Raw genomic sequence first — 19448 nt, forward strand, 5'->3', positions numbered from 1 at the left:
ATGTTGGGGCGGAGCTAAGTTAGTGTTAGTGGAAGTTATAGAAAGTCCCAGAGATCAACTCGAGTGAGCCATTTATTTTTGAGGATAATGTAAGAAATTATATTAAAGTGTTTGGGGATCACAGTTAGTGTCACACTTATGGCTTAAACTATCAACGTGGGTAATTATAAATAAAATTAGGGGGCGCCAATGACTCGCTGTTTTTCGCTATTTATCGTAATTATTTACATCTCATGAACATTTATGTGGCACGCCTGGTCTTTTCCCCGTTTCCCGCTGCGCACTCGGCTCCACAAGTTGCAAAAGGAACCGGCGGGGGTCTGGTTATGGCGGAATCCCGGCGGACGCGAGCACATCCATCAGGCGTTAGACTCCCGCCGAGATAGCGGCGTGACGGATGGATCTAATGGATTGATTTAAGTCGGCGCTCACCCGCCGAATAAGTGAGCCGGCGCCGCAAATAACTCCATGTGACGCGTGGTGCTCTTCTTCCCCTTCGCCGTCGACTTCATCTATCACGCCGCTCCCCGATTGGCCCGCTAATGCCCTCCGCTCCCCCTCCGACTTCCTGTGTACGCTTTATTATTTCATATTAAGGCTGGGCCTTGACACCTGCACCCCTACAGCCCATTTGTCCATGTGAGCTCTTGTTATGCTGACAGATGAAACCACGCAGTGTGTGTGTGTGTGTGAATGTTTGTGTACGTGATGTGTTGTGTGTGTGCGTGCGTGTGTGCGCTAACAAGCATCCTCCTTATCAATCCTGCTTCCAACAAGCTGCCACGTTGTTGACGGAGTGCACCGCTCACCTCTCCGGCTTTTCCATCTTTTCGTCACCCACAGACTAGGAAGCTACATTAGCCTTAGCTGGGCTCACGTTCCGACATTACGGCAGTTTTCTATAGTTTGTTAGTTAGTTAGTTTGTTTAGTTGAGTTATTTAGTTAGTTATGTGATTGAGTTTGTTTAGTTGAGTTATTTAGGTGAGTGAGTGTTTAGTTGAGTAGTTTAGAGTTTTGTTTTTTTTGTTAGTTAGTTAGTTGGTTGGTTAGTTAGTTATTGGTTTAGTTATTTAAGTTAGTGAGTTTGTTTAGTTAAGTTGTTTAGGTGAGGGAGTTTTAGTTGAGTAGTTTAGAGTTTTGTTTTTTGTTAGTTAGTTAGTTGGTTGGTTAGTTAGTTATTGGTTTAGTTATTTAAGTTAGTGAGTTTGTTTAGTTAAGTTGTTTAGGTGAGGGAGTTTTAGTTGAGGTAAGTAGGTAGGTGGGTGGGTGAATGAGTGACTAGGTTTACTTAGGTACTTTTTATTTTATTTGTTGTTTAGTGAGCTGTTTAAGTTAGTTTGTTAGTTTGTTAGTTAGGTAGGTAGGCGAGAGAATGAATAGTTCTTGAGTGAGTCAGTGAGCTCAAATCACGTGATTAATATTGTCGGTTATTTTGTTGACCAAACTTCAAATTTTTTAGGTGTTGCTTCTGTCTCGACTTGCCGTTAGCAGATTCCCGCATTTCTGACGCCCGAGTGTTCCCGTCCACGCCGAAGCTCTCAGCTCCTCGTTTGAAGAAAGAGCGCCGAGCTGATTGCTGGCGACAGGTGACTGCTCCACTTTGGGTGAGAGCCAATCCTTACCCCGTCTGCACCGTCTCTCTTCCTCCCGGCTCAAGGTCGGTGCAGAGTGTGTGGGGGCGGAGTTTGGCCGTTGCCCCCCCAGAGGTTCAATTCACACCGGCAGACAAGCAAAACTGATTTAAAACAAGTCAGGGGAAGACTTTTTGCCACAGTTAGTCAGCAGGAAGAACATCACTATTAAGATATATCTTTGCCAACAACTTTTCATAGCACGTCACAAACGCTGTGTGGCCTTGTGAAAGGAAATAGTGACTTTCAAGTCCCCATGAAGCAAGCGTGTGGGCGTGCCCACGGAATGTGTGAAACTATTACCACTATTTCGCCTCGCATCTTTCTTATGCCTAAACAGAACTTCATGCATATGTTTTTTCTATATTCTTCAGTCGAAGTGTGGTCAAATGTACACCGGGTGCCGGTCCCTGCTGTCTGCTACCCGTTTTCACACGGCTGCAGTACCACCCTTCACCACTTTTTGAACGACCCCTAAAGCTGTTAAATTTGCAGTTCTCCTTCTCTCAATGAGTGTCAATCACACCGAACGTCAACCTGGAAAACTTGCTGAGCATTCCCTGCTTTAATAAGCGGCGGTAAAGGGGCTGCGTCGCATGTGCGCTCGCTATGCGGCTGATTGACGAACATTTAATGAGGCCTTTGGAGATAGGCCGAGAGGACGAACGTACGACGCGGCACGCAGACAACGGGCGCACTCCGACACGCGGCCACCGCTCCGATGTGACATTTCAGCAGACGCGAATGTTTCCCGTCCCCTGCGCTGCTGATCACGTTCGCCGTTTTGTTTTGCAAAGCGGCGAGACAAGAGATTTGAGCAGGGGAATGAAACAAACACATAATTGGTCTCCCGGGACCCGACACAACCGTCTGAACTTTGCGGCGGGAGATCTTTTCACCGTTGTAAGATATACGCAGCCGGAGGCGTCGCTGGCAGACGGCCCGGTATTATATTTGTAACACCCCCCGCCACCCTACACACACCCCTTACAACACACACACACACCGTCCTCGCAATGCAAACACACGTCGGCATATCGAAACACGGCGTTTGTCCTGAAATGCTTTCAAGACTGCCAGGAATTGGCTGATGAACACAATAACGCTCGTGTTTCTTTATGAAAAGATGGAAGCCCCCTTTCGCACAGAGATCCCGCAAAATTACACTTGAAAATGATCAATACTTTTACCTTTCAGACAGACCGCAGTGTGACGTGTACGATAGCTGCCACGGGTTTCCGCTGTCACCTTTCACAAAACTGCCAAAGCCGCCTCAGTTTTGTTTCTGCGAGCCTGGTTTAAAACAGCTCAGATGAGATGTTTGTAAGGGGGTAAAAAGACCAAAAAAAAAAAGACGCTGATTTTGCAAAAATGGAGCATCTGATGCGTAACAGTAGATCAGGAATTGATATAGCCTACTTATGCCTTTTTATAGCTTACCACCTGTTCTTACTTTAACACTCAGCGTGCTTGCTTCAAGCCATTTTAAGTCACTCCCATTTGATGTTTATTTTAAATCTGACATGTAAAACAAAAACAATAAAACATTGTATAATTAAATTCTAAAATGTTCCCCCCAAACAATATATTTCATTTAAAACTCCACTAGCTTAATACTAGCATGCAATGCTTATGAAAATTTGCATCAATGTTGACAACGCGGCGGAGCCACACATTCAGATTGACAATTTTAACTGGCCGACCGATTTCAACTCTTTTAAATGATGCAAAAATCGGCCAATTTTTGTTTAGGTTTTTTCACACATTAACGCGTTACGACACTAGACCCCCCCAACCTTCCCCAAGTAATGTTATAAACAAATACTAAAGGACAAAGTTTTGTAAAAACTGTCGACTGTCAGAATTTTATTCAGCTAAATATCGGAATTGGCATCGGCCTCAAAAAATTGGTCTGGGCTCTTACAAAAAACACAATCACTTCACTTGTGTGCTAAAGCAGCGGCGGGAACGATAAACTGCAATACAGCCGTCGCCACGCCGACGATGCTAGCGCGGCAGCTGAGAAATCCCCGCGTGGACTTGACATTCCGTGCTTGTACCTTTCACACCGAGCGGCGATGTAATCGGCGGCCCGCGTCGGCAGCAGTCCGATTCGTTTACGGGCGAGCGCGTTTAAATCTGGACGTCGTTCCCGGGAGGGCGACACGCGAGCGGGTGGTTTTATTTGCGTGTGCAGCGGGCCAGCACCCCTTAAAGGCCGCTTCCGTCTGTCACTTGTGTTTTATACTTGACCCGCGTCATTAAACTTACATCTGCAGGCTGTTTTCCGCCGCACTCGCCGAACATACAAACAAGCGTGTAGTCATTTCTATTCCGCGTCCGGCCCCGCGCGTGCGTATCCGCTCCCTCGTCGGTTCCCGAGACCGCAATCTTGGGCTGCATCGCCGGACCGCTGATTGGCAGTGCCGACAACCCCCCCCCCCCCCACACACACCCCTCCCCCACCCGAAGCGGCGCCCCTGCCAACCGGCGAAGACGCTCCTCTTCTTTTTGCACCTTTACGTGAATGTCAGAAGCTTCGGGGCAAGATTAGCGAAGGGGTTTCAGAGGGATTCCTGTAAGTCAATTTTGGCATTTGATTTCCATAAAGTGGGAGGAGTGCTTCTCTGCGCACTCCGCGGGAAAATGCCTGTGAGCCGACAGCGGCGTCGGGAACACAAAGCCGGGTTTGCGGGTGATTTTGTGTACATGGAATAATATCACGGATGAAATTTCCATGTATAGATTTAAAAAAAAACAGCCGGCAATGAGACTGAATGAAAGCGGCTCGGTACTGTTGATGAATGATAAATAGTTGATATGCACATGTGGATGGAAGAGCGGCGAGATTAGCATGCAGCGCTGTATGTCGCAATAAAACCTATATTGGTGTCAAAAATAGTCTATGAATGAGCAGCATATGACAAATACGCACGTATACAAAAGTGAACATAAGCAACAAGAGTAGTCAGCAGTTTTGTTTGTGCGCTCAGCGGAAAAAACGGCACATCGTCATTTTCGTGCCGGGGCAAGTCCGGTTTAGCGTGTTTGTGAATTTGGAAGACCTGCCGAATCTGCTCATTGGGTGACAAAAAAGTAGACTACATTTTAGACTTGCGAAAGCAGGTCTAATTTGCGGTATAGGTGGTGTATCGCGATTTTGTTGGATTTGATCGAGTCAGGCTGACAGATTCGGCACTTCGTGCGTGGTGTTGTCGTATTTCATTCATAAATATGACATCAGCGTGTATCGAATATACAAAAAAATGGTTTTAAACAGGAAAATCAAAAGATGAGAGCGCATGGAACAGAATCGAATCGTACCACTTTGAAATATATGAATATGCATATCTAATCATATGTTTTGGGGGGAGAGATATAGCTTAGAAGAAAATGGCACATTTTCAGTACTGACAAGTTCATTCAAATGTGTAAAATGACAACAACAAAAAAGTCATGACGTCATACCCTCTCGAACTGAGCCGTATCATATCGAATCGCAATCCCACTAAATCGAATCGAATCGTGCCACTTTCAAGTTGAACTATCCTTGAATCATTTTACGCTCCGCGTATCGAAAACCAAACCAAATGATAAGTAGTAACCAAGACCAGGAATGGGCATCGTAATGCGCTTTCAACGAACTGCCAACGGTTCTTATGAAGAAAAACAAATCGCTTTTGTATGCCTGCTCTCGTGTCCCATGAAAATTCACATTTGACTTGTTAAGTCATATAGTCCAAGTCAAGCCTTTTGAAAAACAAGTCAATCAATGTCAAGGCGAGCCTTCCATTTTGTTGCGAGTTCTCAAACTGACAATTTGAGTCTGATTTCAGTCAAGTCAGGTAACGCAAGCCCCCCCACTTCTGCCATTTAGTACGTTCCCTAGCCATCCAGGTACCCGTGCGTGCGTGTGTGTGTGTGTGTATAGCGAAAAGACCCTCACGGTGACTTTATCCCGCTTTGTCCTCGAGTGCAGCAACGGGAGAATTCCCGACAACAAAAAGTGTTGGCGGAGAGCGGGTCCCGAGGGTCTGATTAGCTCGGCGGACCCTGGTCCTGTCACTGGGATGCTCTCTGAGGCTTGAGCCCATATAGGATAGCTGAAGGCCCATGGCAGGCACACACACACACACACACACACACACACTGTGGATCCATTACCACATAGAATGACACACACACACACACACACACGTACGCACAAAGAGCATTACTACAACCTTGAATGCAGCCGAGGGTCATTTACACTCTAAAAAGAAGCACGGGAGCACAAAGAGGCGCAGCTCGAGAGGCTTCATCTGTTCCTTTCAATTATGCTATACTGTAATTGCAAAGACACGTTATATAAGTCACTTGAAAGCCATGAAATGTTCGGCAAATTTTAGATAGACCTCTGAAGACATTTTTTTTTTTATATCAACATGATCATTGTCCTCTTTGGCTTATCAGCAACGATTTTCAAAGACTGCAAACATAAAAGAGAAAGCGCTTGTCTTTGTTAAAAATGACCAGGAGAGGACCTTGAAAAAATAATCGCATATTTAATCGCAACTGCAATAGTGAGGGGAAAAATTTCGCAGTTAGGTTATTTTTTTATTTAAATTAAAACCATCATTTGTTGACAAAACGACAATAAATGCGACCAAGACGGACGTGCAGAGATAAACTGTCATTCAGTTCTATATGACAGAATAAAGGCATATTTGACAAACCATGTGTGATTAGACAAACTAAGAGTAGCTACTACAGGACCTTAGTGACTGGCATAGCAACTGACAATATCATCATCATAAGTGACATTGCAACTGCATAGCAACTACAAAATAAGAGTCATTAGACAAACTAAGAGTAGCTAACACAGGACCTTAGCGACTGGCATAGCAACTGACAACATCATCATCATAAGCGATATTGCAACTGCATAGCAACTACAAAATAAGAGTCATTAGACAAACTAAGAGTAGCTAACACAGGACCTTAGCGACTGGCATAGCAACTGACAATATCATCATCATAAGTGACATTGCAACTGCATAGAAACTACAAAATAAGAGTCACTGGACAAACTAAGAGTAGCTAACACAGGACCTTAGCGACTGGCATAGCAACTGACAATATCATCATCATAAGTGACATTGCAACTGCATAGAAACTACAAAATAAGAGTCATTGGACAAACTAAGAGTAGCTAACACAGGACCTTAGCGACTGGCATAGCAACTGACAATATCATCATCATAAGTGACATTGCAACTGCATAGCAACTACAAAATAAGAGTCACTAGACCAACTAAGAGTAGCTAATACAGGACCTTAGCGACTGGCATAGCAACTGACAATATCATCATCATAAGCGACATTGCAACTGCATAGAAACTACAAAATAAGAGTCACTAGACCAACTAAGAGTAGCTAACACAGGACCTTAGCGACTGGCATAGCAACTGACAATATCATCATCATAAGTGACATTGCAACTGCATAGAAACTACAAAATAAGAGTCACTAGACAAACTAAGAGTAGCTAACACAGGACCTTAGCGACTGGCATAGCAACTGACAATATCATCATCATAAGTGACATTGCAACTGCATAGAAACTACAAAATAAGAGGCATTGGACAAACTAAGAGTAGCTAACACAGGACCTTAGCGACTGGCATAGCAACTGACAATATCATCATCATAAGTGACATTGCAACTGCATAGCAACTACAAAATAAGAGTCACTAGAAAAACTAAGAGTGGTTAATATAGGACGGTAGCAACTGCAGAGCAACTGACAACATCATAACAACACGATGACCTCATGACCCAACCCACAATACATTCATAACATGTATTTATTTATTTTTTACCCCAAAATGGTACATTAGGCTGTGGCCTTATGTTTTTCTTTGTCAATAATACTACGCAAGCGTACATTGTGGCACTTGCGCAACGTGGCTGAAGAGGAGTTTATTATTTACCAAGCGGCGACAAGCAAACGTGCCTGCCAGCAAGACCACCTCCCACACGACACCTCGTCCCGGCTCCTCTTCTATTATCTCGCCCGAGGCCGTCGGAGCGCCGCAGAGGCGAGGACGCGCCGCCTAAACGCTTCTATTCACATCTCTGTGTGTTTAGAAGGACGCGCGGCCGCCGCCGATGAACCCCGCGTGGGCCCGATGCCTCGCCTTTAAGAATAAACACAAATGTCAGAGATGTTTTATTGGCTGGGAATATTTGCCATCTTTGGAAAATGACCCCGGTGAAAGCAGCTCGTGTTTGTTCTTTAAAGCCCTTGTTTACTTGCTGCTAACACGTTGTATGGACCCGGCTGTCTTAATCGATGCATTAATCAATCACGAGTTGGATAGAGAATCTTAATTAAAGATATTTTGGGCAATTTCATTTTGGCATAGTAATGCAATACGTTGCCCCAAATCATTATATAGTGGCACAAATATGACACATTTGGCACATTTTGGCATTTAATGTTTGATTCCATACACTAATATAACAAGTTAACGAGAGTATGACAACTTAGAAAGAATTTTTTTTTTATTCTAAATTTAGTTTGTTAATTTGCGATTAACCATGAGTTAACTATTGAAGGCATGCGATTAATTGCGATTAAAGATTTTAATCGCCTGACACCTAATAGAAAGATAGATAGAAAGATAGATAGAAAGATAGTGCTACTGTAGCTAGCTAGCTAGCCTGCTAAGATGGATGGATGGATAGATAGATAATTCATGATGGCGTATTGCCAAAAACGAAATGTCACCGGTTTGATGTATTTTTCGGAACGTACAATCAACAAAATTTCTACATTAGGCTTTAAATATTTTGTTAACCTACATAAAATAATAATAATAATACCGATATGGCATTAAATGTAAGTTTTTGTCATTAAAGCTAAACTTCACTGGGTCATGAAAAAGAGTGGAACGTCGCCATGAAAACGCTCCCAAGCTATTTTGAGCCATTATTTCAAACGTGTCAGTCATTTGCTGTCACCGGGCTGTCACATGACAGACGGCTGCTGCTGGATGATGTCATCAGCGGGACCAACGACATCATCTTCAAGGTGAGCGAGCGAGCGAGCGCGCCGACGCGGCTTTGGCGGGACAATAAAATACCGACGTTGCGACAAAAGCTCGTTCTGTCGTTCTCGCTCCGCCGGTCCGCTCGATGGCCTCGAGGCCGTCGCCGCCCCCGGGCCGCCTCCTTCCCCGAATATTTGATGCGCGTTTATGGCTACCGACAGAAATATTATCCCGGGGTTGACCTGGCTTGACTGCACACTCTCTGCTTGATATGCTAATGAGGTTACACAAGGTCAAGATGCTAATTTACTAACAACTGTTGACTGGCGTGCCGGTAGCAATCGCAATAGTACGGACTCAATTAAAAAGCCATCCCAGGTAAAATCGAGGCCCTATCGATAAAATCGAAACGACTGCCTTAAATTGAAAATTTAAAATCTGGGTATAAAAATAGGCTGATATCAACAATGATATCAATACATTAAAAAGCACGATACCAAGTAAAATAGAAGCTGGAATCAGTACATTAAATTTTTTTTATTAATAGCGAGTAAAATAGAGGTCGATAATGCCGATACAGGTTTTTGCCGGCAAATAAAATTGATGCTAGTTTTGTCAACAATGATAGTGATGAGGAATGGGTGAGTACAGATACCAGGTATCAGGCTGATACCAGGCCTTATTTTAAGGTATGGTATTCACAACGGTGGCCGATACCAGTATTGGCTGCCCTCTGGTGGTCATTTTACGATCAAGAACTAGAAATGAGGAGAATCGAAATTTACCATTAATTTCATGCAATTTGAAGGAAAATTTCTATATTCAGATATATCGGTCTTTCTTTAAAATTATCTGTCATTGTTGTTCGGGGAGATTTTATCATATTTTATTGGTATCAGCGACTACTCAAGAATTTAGTTCTCGTACCAGTATCGGTCTGAAAAAAAGTGCTATTGAACATCACAATTAGTGCTGCAATTAACGATTATTTTAACAATCAATTAATCTCTTGATTTTGTTATTAATCATTGAAAGAGATTTTTTGTTTTAATCTGAAATGCTTGGTCTGAAAATCTGCACAAAAAAAAAAATTCAAAGTAAAAGCTGATGTTTGCAAATGTCTTATTTTGATGAAACACGAAGATAATCAGTCTGCTTTCATAAAAATCGGATCATATTTATTTTTGAGAGGCTAAAATGTGGTCAATTTTACTTAAACAAGGTCTCTACGCAATTAATCGAAAAAATCAAAATAGCCGTCAATGAATTTGATCATCGAGTTGTCGATTATACCATTTATTATTGTACAAATTTAAATACAATTTTATCAAGGTAAAAATCTAAGATAAGGTATCAGGAAGGCTGATGTCATCAAATCAATATTTTAGTATTGATTTATTAATTGTATTTTATTTTAAAACATTTTTTTTTTTTACAAGGACTTGAGACCTCATGTATTTTGAATTTAACCCCTCCTTGTTATTGATCGTTGGGCCAATCAGCAAGCAGATGCTCATTAATTAGTAAGGCAGAAAATAACACCACGTGACTCTCTCTCGCTCTCTCTCTCGCTCTCTCCTTCTCCGCCTCGTGTCACAGTGCAACTCTTCCTCCTCCTCTCTTCTTCTTCCTCTTTCTCTCCTTCTTCTTCTTCTCCGCACTGCGTTACAACCGCGAGGTAGCGGCTCGGCAGACACCGGAATTTGTATTCTATTATTTAAAAAAAACAAAAACAAATTTGGTGGGTCTTTTTTTTTTTCCCCCTAAGTCTCTCTCTCTCGTCCAGCCGACAAATGCGCGGGTGCGAGTGCGCATCACGCGGAGAGCCGCCGCGAACGCAGCCGTGATGGGACGCCGGAGCTCCGGGGGACGCGCGACTTTGGCCGCGCCGCTTCTGCCGCTTTTGCCGCTTCTGCTGCTCCTTCTGCCGGCCGGCGCGCTCGGTCGAGGTAAGCACACCCTTGGGAACGCCGTGTGTGTGCGTGCGTGCGTGCGTGGAAGTTGCACGTGGAAGTTGACCGACGCGACTGCCCGCCAATTACGCTCGGTGCGACTTGTCCATCAAAGCGTCAGAAGGTCACGGGTTCGAGTCCTGTAAGCTGGGAAGTGGACACATGGTGGTGATGTGTATGTAGGCTTGCGGGTCGCCGTTTGGACTTCCACCTGTCAATCAACTGCTCCTTTGTCAACAAAGTGAACGCGCGAGGTTCAGGGTTCGAATCTCTGCTGTGTGGAATTTGCATGGGTTGCTGTGATTGGCGGATGACCCGATTGGTGATAAGCATCGAAAATGGATGGCTGCAATCGACAATGCTGACTTTTTGATTGATTGATTTTTGATTGATGTTTGTGTTTCTAAAATGTTACCCCCCCCCCCCCCCGCCCAACAAACTACTAGAAAGAGCTCTTGATGAGACGCATTTAAATGAGATTGATTTAAAAATACACTCTGTTGTTCTTCACCTGCATACTCCTCATAAGCACAAATGAGCAGAAGGGCCTTTGATTGGTCACCAAGGGGATGTGTTTTTTTTATTTTTATCATTTCAGCCTGAAAGGATGCACACATATCGATAGTAATATATTTAAAAGCATGGTGTCAATTATAGGCGGGTGTCACCGATATCGATACAAACACTACCAATGGAGGTTGCTACATTAAAAAACACAACGGCAATCAAATTAACTATGGTATCATATAGTGGTTAATTTATGTGGTTGTTGTAAATGCAGATATTTTTTATGTCTTTTTTTTTGGGGGGGGGGGCATAATTTTTTACGATAAACCAATCCATTTGCCACTCCCAATATACACAATACTTGTATCTCAAGTTGGTGCTCACAAGTCAAAGCAAAAAAGTAGCATACCAAAATGGCTCAAAGAACGTACACTGACAACATTTAAACACTTAAACAGAAGACTTAAAAAAAAAATTAAAAATGAAGAAAATAAATAATATTAGGTTTCCAAATTTATTAAAAAACCAAATTTAATCCGGATTTAAATGCATTTACACTCGGGACTAGTTTACTTCTGTTGACAGCTTATTCCATTTGTGTGCAGCATAACAGCTAAATGCTGCTTCACCATGTTTGCTTTGAATGTATTACATTCAGATATTCCGGACCCAAACCCACCCTAGTGATTTATAGACCAGTAGCAGACTTTTGAAATCTATTGTAGAGCTGACTTGGAGGCTTTAGGACTACTGTTGTGTTCTGATCTCATCAGAACCCGAGCTGCAGCGTTCTGAATGAGCTGCGGCTCATTGAGTCCAGTCAGAAGATAGTTACAATAATCACTGGAGATAAAAGCATGGATACGTTTTTCCTCGTCTTTCTCCCTTATGTTGCCTGCCAAACCAAAAATGTGCTGGAATGTTTTTTTTAACAACTGTTTTGTATGGGAAATTAATTAGCTCTTTAACAATCAAACAAAAATGGCAGATTTTTTGGCCGATTATTATTATTTTTTACACATAAACACTGTACAAGACAAAGACAATCATGTTCCAACACTTTCCTAAAATCCGCCGATTTTTGCCAATTTGTGCCGATTTTTCTCTATTGTGAAATTAAACAAATAGTAAAGAACAAAGTATTGTAAACTAGTCCAATGTTCTTCTTATAATTCATATCTTTCTTTGCAAATGATTACTTCTTTTGGACGAATAGGCCGATTAATCGGTTATCGGAATTCATAAAAATCCTCATCAGTCGGACGTTTCTGAGTAGGTAAGATATACGTTCGAATCCCGGCAGATTGTGTAAAGGCCGGCGATGGAGGGTGGCAGTGAACGCAGCAGGAATAAAAGGCCAGCGCGGGGCGGCCGTGTTTTATGTCTGCCGCTAAATGACTTTTCTCGGCCCGCGACTTTGATTGAAGCCACGTCGGAGCCGAGACGAGCCGCTCGGCCGCGGCCGCTCGCCTGCTTGGCGGGAGATTGCGACGTGCTCACTTTCGCTCCTGCATTATTGAAGGGGAACACATTTCATGCAGGGCGGGAGATGTTGGAGAGGATTGTAGGGGGGGTGCAGGGGGGTGGGGAGGGGTGGGGGGGCAGCACTCGGTTATGCTGGTAAAGCAGCACGACGAGCGGACAGCGCTGATGTCCAATATCCATTGTTGCATTATTTTAAAGCAGATCAATACAGAGGCCGTTTGCCCTCCCTGGAGGGGAGTGGCATGGATTAGAAACAATGCTTTTATTGTGAAAGGGATGTCATGTGACTGGCGGAGTTTCCTTTGTACTTGTGCGTGATGGATCACGAGGCGGCGACGCTTCATCGGCGCCGTCGATATGTATTGTAAGCGGGACTATTAATATCGACTTGTAATTACGCTCCATTGTATCGCACGTCATTTTCTTTTCAAAAATGAGCAATCCTTGTCGCAATTTCCCGTCATTAGAGTACATCAAGATCAATATTAATTTCGCCCCCAAACCGCAGACATTTTGCTTTGCCTCACAACAAAGTTGTTATGCAGCGTCAGCAAGAGAGAAGAACATGTCCACGTTTTCGGCGGACACTCATTTAGTGCCTTTCAAACGAACTGTCAACGGTTCTTGCTAGAGATGGACCGATGTTTTTTTTCAAGGCCGACGATATCTATTATTAATAGCCGAGAAGGCTGATTTTCATTTTTAACTAAAAGGAAAATATTGGCATTAAAAAAATACAAACTCCAAGTCTTAAACGTTGTTGAATTTTTTAAGCATATGTTTATTGTCCAACATTGGAGTGTTCTTTTCTTTTTTTTTTCAATCTTAGTAATCTGTGTTTTAAAATTCCAACAAAAAAGGTCAGCAATCTCCCAGGGTCATGCACGTGTCTTAAAAAGTTCATTCAAAACAAATAAATAGCTCTGTATTGTTTTTTACAGTAAATAAAGTTTTCCCAAATTTCAAAACATCTGAAATGTTAAATAGTTGGTGCATCTTTTTTCAAGTTGACCGAAAATGTAAACAAATAAATTCCCTGAAATGGATCTATTATCGGCCGTGCGATTCTTCAAAAATCAAAGGCCAATATTCGTCAAAATACTCAATATCGACTCCGAAAATCGACCCGGCCGCCGATCTGTCCCTTCTCGCCTCCCATTTTACCCGAAAGGCATTTTCTTGCCCTATTTTGGCCCCGCTCACTCTTCTTCTCTGATGAAATCTCGGGTGGTGCTCTGGGGTCGATGCCTGCCATTTAGTGGTGAACATCGTTATTACAACTTGAAACTGATCAACTGCACATTTTGATTTTGTGGACCGGCAGTTACAACGAGGTCACAATTAACGTTGAATGTACGTATTTTTAACGTTTACCGTCTTTTTACACTCTGATGGCAGTTAAAAATGGTGGCATTTACATCATTTCCTACGGGGAATGTCGCAGCGACATTTTCTATAAGGAGTCAAGATTGCATAGAGCGGCAGACAAGATTTTTTTGACTAATAGGCAAGCAGCTGTAGCGGTTATGCTAAACCGTGAGCCGCCTGTGATGACAAATATACAATTGTGGGCGGTTACTTGGACACGCGGGAATAACCTCGGGTAATGAGCCGCGTGCTACTTCGCCCGGTCGCTATTTCCCCGCTCACGTGCGGCGCGCTTCCCACGTGCGACGCCTCCCCTGTAATAAACGGCGGGGGAATGATGGCTCGCCATTTCAGCCCTTTCACTTTCACGCCGCCCGTCGCGCACGTGCGCCGTATAGAAAGGGTGGGAAAAAAGCCTCGGAGCTAACGGGCCGTCCACAAAGCCATTCCGGAGCGCGCTCAAGGACGCCGCCTCAATGTCGTGATTCAACAACCATATACGGGGGGGGGGGGGGGTGACAAATGTCCTGACGGAAGGGGCGCAACCAGGCGGCGTTCTCGGGGAAAAGCAGCAGGCGGGGCGGGAGACGGATGGGGCGTCGCGGGGCGGAATGCTGAAAGCGTCGCTGGTGTTTTGCCGCGAGCGATCGTTTGTCGGCCGCGTCTTCTATCAGATGAATAAACTCCTGCATGAATCACGCACAAACGCGCATTTAATAAGTCTGCACTCCACCAAGGCCGTTTCGGGAAACCTGTGGGATGTTGATTCAAGACTTCGAGATTAAAAGTCTTAAAAGTGTTGGCACACAACCTTTAATCACGCCATAATGACCGAGTTGACCAACCGGCCTGCACTTCTATTTACCAAACTTTGCAACCCACCCAAAACCTTCGCACCTATCTACCAACAGACCATTTGCCCATCTGACTGGTAGGCATGTAAATAGGTTGCTACTTACATACCTACCAACCTACTCATTTACCACCTACCTAGCAACTGATCAACAATCTACCCAACTACCTACCTACATACCTACCAGTTGATCAACATAAGTACTTACCGATCTAGCCTTCTACTTTTTCCACTTTTCACACAAGTACAGTACTTACCTACCCACCGCCTTGTCCACCTAATCTACCTACCTACCTACTAACTTTCCAAGCTACCTGCCAATTCACCTACCTACATACATACAAACCTACCTAACTAACTATCGACTGACCAGTTGACCAACATTAGTACTTACCGACCTATCCTTCTACTTTTCTCACTTACCTACCCATCCCCTCGTCCAACTAATCTACCTACCTACCTATTGACCTACTTACCTAACCACCTACCTACATACCTAACTATCGACTGACCAGTTGACCAACATAAGTAGGCTAGTTGCTGATCTATCCTTCTACCTTTTCAGTGATCAAAGTACAGTATTTACCTACCCACCACCTCGTCCACCTAATCTACCTAACTACCTACCCATTGACCAGTTAACTGACAGAGCTACAGTAAGTACTTACTTGTCAGTGGCTTAAACCTTTTTCTGTCCAGGAAAGCGAATGTTTTCATTTACATGGATTTGTAAAAATGTTCTTCAAGTGCAGATGTTGATGCAGTCCGCTCATTTTGACGCGCTTGACTCAACGCGTTCCACCGACAGTGTTAATGGCAGATTTGTAAAAGTCGACGTTGTACACGTGAGGCAGGCGAAGGCCGTCGCCAAGGCAACCCCAGCAAACACTCGCCAGCGACGTCATCGTGTTTTATTCATCAAGTCGAGCGGCGCGCTTTAAGACGTCAGTACTCGAGGCTGAACAACTCTTGAAGGTCTGCAGAACTCTCCTCTGTCGATTTGGAAAAGCGGCGGCGGCGGCGGCGGCGGCAATTTCCGCGGCGCCCGGACGCTCGCCATTGTCAGCCTGACAGCACGGCCAAATTGAAATGTCAGCGCTCGACGAACACGCGCTGAATTAAAATGGACGCTGTTATTAGGATGCGGCGTAATGCTAATCCTCGTTTGTATGCGACGCTCGAGTCCGACGGCGGTCCGGATTAAAAAAAAAAAAGTCTTATTAACAGAAGCACTCGGTGCGCCATCAGAAGCTATTTAAGTGTCTCCTATTGATTATGAGCGCCCCGTCGCTTCCTGTTTGAGTCTCGGGGTCTTGATCAAAGGCACATTGCAAATGGAGGCCGTCCCAACCAATTTGGTGCTTGTTGACTGCACACTTCCCACGACATCTTTTCGTTTAGGACTGTTTCATACCATTTTTTTTTTTTTAGAGCGATACCAGTACTAGTAATTTTAGGTACTCACCAATACTGAGTGTTAATACGTCTAATACTTTTGATGTATAAAATGTCATTTAACACAATGACGAAACATTGTGAACCAAGACTTTTCTGTGTCAAACTGCCACAGTATAGCAATTTATTTGATGTCAGATTTTATTTGTCTTAAGTATCGGTGGCTGGTATCGGCAGCCTCCATGGTGACCCGATATCAACATTTAAAAATAAAGGGTAAATAATAAATAGTAAAGGCCGGTATCAACACTCGCCCATCCCTAATTTTTAACCCTTGATTTTGTTTGAGTAAGTCGGCTTGAAACCCTCATTTAAGACTCAAACCCAAATTTGAAACCCTAACATAAAATCACAAACAAAAGCTTGAAAACCTATTTTCCAAACCTACTTTGTAACCCTAACCCCTACTTAAAACTAACTGAAACTTGAAACCCTAATCTTTGTTTGAAACCCTAACTTCAAACCCAAAGGTTAATTGAAACCCTTAATTGCAAACTTTGTCTTGAAACCCTGGTTGGAAAATGCAACCCAGGCTTGAACCCAGCTTTTAAAACCATAACCCAGACTTGAAACCCCCCTTAACTCTGACTTCAAACCTGATTGGATAGCGTAAATGCCACCGGGCGTCCGTCCACCTGAGGAGGGCATCCGTAGCCCCGCCCCCTCAACTTTGCCCAGTCTTGAAACCATATTTCGAAAACTTACTGTAAGCAGAAGTCGTTTTCTCGATGTGATGTCACAGAAACATGATATAGTCGATATGTGACGTTCGTGCTGGAGGCTTTATTGCTCTTCGCCGCCATTTGTTGACTTTCTTCCTTTCCATTTCCACACCTGCCGTTCCTGTTGTTGTGGTGGCGGTTGTGTCGGGTGTGCAAAAGCGAGGACTCGTCAAAGGCTGGCTGAGGTGCGAGCGTCTGGCGCGTCGCAGCGGCCCGGCTCATCTCTCATCCGTCCCCTCCGGCTTTTCAGCTCTTTTCCCGGCCAACTGGATCCTTCCTCGCTTTGCCGCTTTTGCCCCCACTACCCCCCCCCCCCCCCCACCCCCACCCCACCCCAACCCCCTCCACCTCGCGGCGTGCGCGGTACAGGAGCCACGCGGCAAAGTCATTAGACATTCCTTTTCATCATTGGTCACGCCTCCTTTGCGTCTTTCGTCGCTTTTGTTGCTTTTCCAGTCTGAGGGAGTGCTTCGCTTTCAAACTATTTCACAGTCGGACGCGTTTTTGTATAAACTTATCTTTAGTTGACCTCGATTGTGTTCCAGGAAAATAAATGTTGGTTTCCCACCAACGTTTGCTCTCTCCCTCGGCACACTCTACGAAGAGTTGGGTCAACAATAACCCAAATAGGGTCAAAAACGGAGTGACCCATCTTTTGGGTTATTTATCTAACCCAAGATGTTGGGTCAAATGAATAACCTACAAAACAACCCAATTTAAGTTTTTGTTGTTGTTGTTTTTTACTAAAACAACCAACACAACCAACCTAATGTGGGTTGTTTGGGGTAACATGAATAACCCACAATATAACCCAATTTGGGTCAAATGAATAACACAAAACAACCTAAAGATGATGATTATTTTTTTAAATAAAACGTTATTTTTTGAGGGGTTGTGCAAAACAAACTTTTTTGCGGTTATTTATTAAAGCCAAAAAGTTGGGTCGAATGAATAACCCATAACTTTTAGGTTGTTTTATATAAAACAACTCCAATTTGGGTAAGATGAATAATCTACAAAACAACCCAATAACCCATAAAACAACCCAATGTTTCGGGTTGTTTTGTATAAAACATGTCAACTTCTAGTTTATTTGTAAAACCCATAAAGTTGGGTCAAATGAATAACCCTTCAAATAACCCATACATAGCGTTGGTTTATACACAACAATTTAAAACATCGGGATGTTTTGTGGATTATTCATTTGACCCAATTTTTGGGACTAAATGAATAACCCAAAACCTTGGGTATGTTTGTTTTTGATTAAATTTGGGTTATTTTTACCCAACTATTCAGAGTGTACTAAAGTTAGCACGTTGCTATCTCTGTGCCTTTCTCGCAGCCCGCTTTGACTGCCTTTTATAGAGCGCCACCACAAGGAGCCATGAAGTAGTGACCCATACAAAGATGAAAGAAGCAGAGGATCACACATTCTTTCTTATTTTCGGCCATCAAAAATGTATTTAAATATTTAAAAAAGGGAGATGATCAAACATAGGAGCCTGAATGTGAAATGTGAAATTTCAGGTTTTGATCCTCTGTGGTGTGCTAATGAAGCCCCTCGTGTTTGCCATTGAACGCCGCGTGTTTGCCACCGGGTGCCGCAGGAGGGGGTGGAGCGGGGTCGGGGGGAGGTCTGCTTCATCAAAGCGAGCCACCTTTTACCTTTTCACGCAGCAAAGGGACGTCGATGGTGGAGCGCGGGGAGGGGGGGGTGCGCCGGTCAGAGTTGCGGCCACCGGCGTCCCGCTGGGCTGGCCCTCATTTGACAAGCGCTGGCTAAAGGTTTTAAAAGGAAGACCAGCTGCGGTACGCAAAGATGGCGGGGTGAAATGAAGCAGAGGGTGTGTGTGTGTGTGTGGGGGGGGGGGGGGGGGCAGAGGAAGAGGGGGATCAGGATCAAAGCTTTGATGCGTTTGAGCAGGATGGATGACGGTTGTGTGTAGAGTCACTTTAAACCCTGATTTGGAAACCTCACCTCATTCTGAAAACACTTGGGTAAAAGATAACCCAAATAAAGGGACTAGGTTGATTTTTAATTTTTTTTTTTTTTTTTTATGTTTTAACTACAAAACAATCCGATTTTGGGGGTTGTTTTATGACATTTTCTTGCCCCCCCCCCTCTCCAAAAAAACCCCTAACAAAAGTCAAATTGACCTAAGTAGCGGTGACCCAATTATTTTATTTCTGTACAAAAAAAAGGCACAACATTTTTTTTGTACAAAACAACCCCAACAATTGAACTGAGTGTACAACAAAAACATTGTTTTTTTGTTTTAGAGGAAGAAAATTGGGTCAAACTGACCCAACTAGCAATTGGTCTTTTTCACCCATTATTGGGTTACTTCTGATCCAGCTGTGAACTTCAACTCTGGCTTGAACCCATGCTTTCAAACCTTAACCCCAATTTGAAATTCTTGTTTAAAACCCCGGGCTAAGT

The 19448-nt window shown here is 43.7% G+C and overlaps 1 protein-coding gene across 1 annotated transcript in view; it reads left to right on the top strand.

Moving 5' to 3' along the window:
- The window catches only part of LOC147161626 (netrin receptor UNC5D-like), a 115494-nt gene that overhangs the window by 20293 nt on the left and 75753 nt on the right, over positions 1-19448 (top strand). Inside the window, exons 3-4 of the mRNA XM_086096818.1 lie at positions 1493-1587; positions 10453-10615. Coding sequence (XP_085952944.1) covers positions 10513-10615 — 103 coding nt within the window. The 5' untranslated portion in view covers positions 1493-1587; positions 10453-10512. The remainder of the gene's footprint in view (positions 1-1492; positions 1588-10452; positions 10616-19448) is intronic.

Source organism: Leptonotus elevatus, chromosome 15 (assembly GCF_054856555.1).
Source record: "Leptonotus elevatus isolate MCC_2025b chromosome 15, RoL_Lele_1.0, whole genome shotgun sequence".
NCBI lineage: Eukaryota > Metazoa > Chordata > Actinopteri > Syngnathiformes > Syngnathidae > Leptonotus > Leptonotus elevatus.